At 46.6% G+C, this 3,578-nt stretch overlaps 1 protein-coding gene across 6 annotated transcripts in view; it reads left to right on the top strand.

The window, feature by feature from the left end:
- Agtpbp1 (ATP/GTP binding protein 1) overlaps nucleotides 1–3,052 on the top strand; it is a 122,026-nt gene extending 118,974 nt beyond the window's left edge. For all 6 annotated transcript variants that reach the window (XM_028772007.1, XM_028772006.1, XM_028772005.1 and 3 more), the window contains one exon: nucleotides 2,340–3,052. In XM_028772007.1, the coding sequence (XP_028627840.1) occupies nucleotides 2,340–2,517 (178 nt within the window). In that variant the 3' untranslated portion in view covers nucleotides 2,518–3,052. The remainder of the gene's footprint in view (nucleotides 1–2,339) is intronic.
- The last annotated feature ends 526 nt before the right edge of the window (nucleotides 3,053–3,578 follow it).

The following is a 3,578-nucleotide window of genomic DNA, read 5'->3' as shown; positions in this document are numbered from 1 at the left end:
CGTGCTGAGGCGCACATGCGTGCTGAGGCGCACATGCGTGCTGAGGCACAGGAGCACATGCTCATTACTGAGCAGCAACAGGGAGAAGAGCAGTGGACCAGATGGGAGAGTGCACCAGAAGGCAGCCTTGAACCGGCAGTGTGATCTGTCCTACAAGGGCTGGCTGTCTGCCCGCCCTCCCTCTCCCCAACCCCTCCCCCCTCCATCCCCCCCTTTCCTTAGTCCTTGTTCACAGACATCTCTGCTTTCTCACTTGGGCACACCTTCCCTGGCACACTCAGTCCTGAGAATGTTCCACTGCTACTCGGAGGCTGAGCCCAGGAGACGATTCTGAAGAACCCCTGAGGGAGGGCTATAGGTGCAGCCCGAGTGAGCACTGTAGCCTTGTTTCCTTCTCTTTCCATTCTCTTAACAGAACAGGTGACACTGAGCAGTTTCTGGTGAATAAACCAGGCTTGTTCCTGCCAAACGGAGGTGTGACTCACGACCTACCAGGACTGAGGCAGCTTCTGCTGCAGCCCTACCTGTCTCTCACTGTGCCTCTCCATAACTTGCCTTTTCCATCTGAGGCTCCCAAGTCCTTACGGTCTTACAGGCTGCGTGTGTGGCCTTACTCAAGCACCCCTTTAGTTCTGTCTCACTGGGGTACAGCTTTAAGAAGACTGGCCTTAAAATCTTTTTGAAGTTCCAGTGGATGAACTTTGTAATCTGCCTTCACACACAAATCCTTACTCTGACCGAGGCTCCTTCAGACAGCCTGGATCCAGCCTCTTCTTACAGCAGGCTGGTGGAGCAGATGCCTCTGCTCTTTCTGAGCACCCTCCACCTTCCGTGTGCCTCTGTGCTCACCTCCCTGGGGCTGCCCGGGCCTCTGCCCTCTGCCCTTGTCTGCTAGCTGCCATGCCCCTCTGTGCTCACAGTCTGCAGCAAGGACTAGCAGGCTGGTGCTGACAGTCGTCTCCTTTCCTCTCTTTGCTTTATGAATGTCTCTGCCTGTTCGGGTGACGTCAAGGGGCTTATTACATCTCAGAAGAGAAGAAAGTAACAGTCAGTGCCACAACTAATAATCTTCCTTGAACAATCTTTCTACCCATTAAGACCTAGCTGTCAGATTAATAACCATTTAAATTTCATGGTAAAAATTGGGATCTATCCTTGTAAATGTTAGGTCTGTTAAGCCTTGTTCATTTTCTAAGCCAGTCGGTATCTTTATCTGGACCACAGAATGAGGTGTACTCTCTGAACTTCCAAGAGAAAATCAATTGTGTTAGAGGAAAATGGCTGGCAGCCCCTCCCCACAAGAATAAAGCTCATTGGAGGAATAAAGTGCTTTTCAGACAAGTTCTACCTTCTCCTCTCAGAATTGTAACCTAGGAGCTGCTGTTGTCTGCGCTGGCGTGTTGGCCTGGAATTTGTGCTCAGCAGTGTGTTCTTTCATCTCCAGAGCTGATTGACCTGCATTTCTCCTTATTTGAACAGATTTCTTTGTCTAGTTTTATATCTTTTAGTTGCTTCATCTCTGAGAAATCACTTTTTAGAAGTGGCCTGTAAGCCAACATACCTATGAAATTCAGGTTGATTTGGTCACAGCTTCAGAGTGTGTGACTTGCTCGTGCAGTGTCTGCTTGGTGTGGTTGTGTTAGTTCCCACCCATGAAGAGCAGGAATGGAGAGGGGTTCTCTCCTCACTGCATGAGGGAATGCTTCCAGGCACCTTGAGCCTTACACAAACGCTCGCCCGCTATCCCAGTGGGAAACAGTCCCACTAGGTGGGTGTAGACTAGTCACTGAGCTTCATTGTCACTCTGGATCCACGGACACTGCGGGGATGTGGCTGCGACCATCTCCCAGCAGCTAGTCACTGTAGACTTAAATGGTTTTAACCCATTCCTCCAGGAGCTAGTTGGGTACCACCGCTTCTCACACGGCCTGTTGGAATTACCTGTTGCTTAATTTACAGGGATTAAAATAGAACTTCAAAATGAATCTTCTAAGTGTGTATGCTGATGAAACCCTTCAAATACCCATTGAGAGAATCTGTTTCCCTTCTGCTAATGGTGCTGTGTGGACACTTGCAGGATCACAAACTGTCCACCATTTCAGCCCCTACTGCTTAAGCAGGCAGCTTCCAGCTGTTAGGACCTCTCACCTTGTCTACTTGGACAAAAGTTCCATGTTAGTACAAACTGCTGTGTTACTGAGGTTGGTGTGTGTGAGGTGGTGCATCAGAGCCTTGGGTCTCAGGAAGCCATGTGCTGGTCACTGAGGTCCGGGTTGGTGTGAGGTGGTGTGTCAGCCTTGCTCTCATGAAGCCGTGTGTGTTCTCTGCTTTGGCTGCAGCCCCACCACTTACGTTTTGGATGAAGATGAACCACGCTTCCTTGAAGAAGTTGATTACAGTGCAGAAAGCAATGACGAGTTAGAGGTTGAGTTAGCGGAGAACTCAGGCGATTATGAGCCTTCTGCCCAGGAAGAGGCCCTTTCTGATTCTGAGGTATCAAGAACACATCTGATTTGAACTTTCTGCCATCTTTATAAATTGCCAAGAAGAAATGAAATGTCTTGGTTTTCATTATGCAGGAAGTTTGAGAGGGACACGCATTTAGACAACTGACTCAAAGAAGACAAAAAGGAACTTGGGCCTGTTTGGTTTCAGGACAATAAATATATTATTAATTCATGATATAATTGGCATTTGTTTTATTTTAGATATTCAATGTACTTTATATAGCATTGAATTATCAAATAATAGATTTACTTAAAAAAAACCCAAATATCATTGCATGAATTTTTATCTCCTGTGGTAACTGCATCAAGTAGATAGATTCAAAGTGTGTCCGAATACAGAATCTAAATTATAGAGTGTTAAAAATCACTATATCTGTACATGGATTTCTCCAGATGTGTTTGTGTGGAGGTGAGTAGTTACTGAAGATAACTGCTCTTCAAAAGCATGTGAACTGTGTATTGTGGCTAAACTAATCCAGAATTTGCCTCGAATCCATCCCATTCTACGTTTATCAAGTTAAATAAAAATGATATCAGATTCTGCATTTATCTTGTCATCTTTTTAACCAGCTCAAGATTTTTAGTGTGTAGAACTTCTAGAAACCCCAAATCTGAGCATGGTAAACAGCTTAGCTCCCCAGTCTTAAGATTGGGATGCCTGTACCCCTCAAGCTGCCTCATGCTCAGCTGTGCACACTCGTGCATACACTGAGAGACCCTCACTGCAGTCAGGACATGAGCACTGACCATTGCACTTGCACCTCATGGGCTAACTGTGCTCCTGGGCTTGGGAGGTGCCATGTTAAAGCATGGCAGTAGCAGCAGGAGCCCTGGGTGACCTGAGTTGATTCAGACTGTTTCTTGCAGTGACATTTTCCAGAAGCTTGGTCGTCCTGCGGCAAGGGTAACTGTCATCACTAAACCAAGCAAACTCAGGGACTAGATGCTTTCTTTAAGAGCTACGTCTTTGCTGTTATAAACAAAACGTGCAAAGACACAGTCTAATGCTCTGTGCTTAGCTGCTGTGTGTCTCCTTGCTTATTCCTAGTTTAGTCACTTCTAAACCCTTAA

The sequence above is a fragment of the Grammomys surdaster genome, unplaced genomic scaffold, assembly GCF_004785775.1.
Source record: "Grammomys surdaster isolate TR1022 unplaced genomic scaffold, NIH_TR_1.0 211, whole genome shotgun sequence".
Taxonomy (NCBI): domain Eukaryota; kingdom Metazoa; phylum Chordata; class Mammalia; order Rodentia; family Muridae; genus Grammomys; species Grammomys surdaster.
Note: the sequence above shows the minus strand (reverse complement) of the source record. Positions and strands in the feature narration are given on the sequence as shown.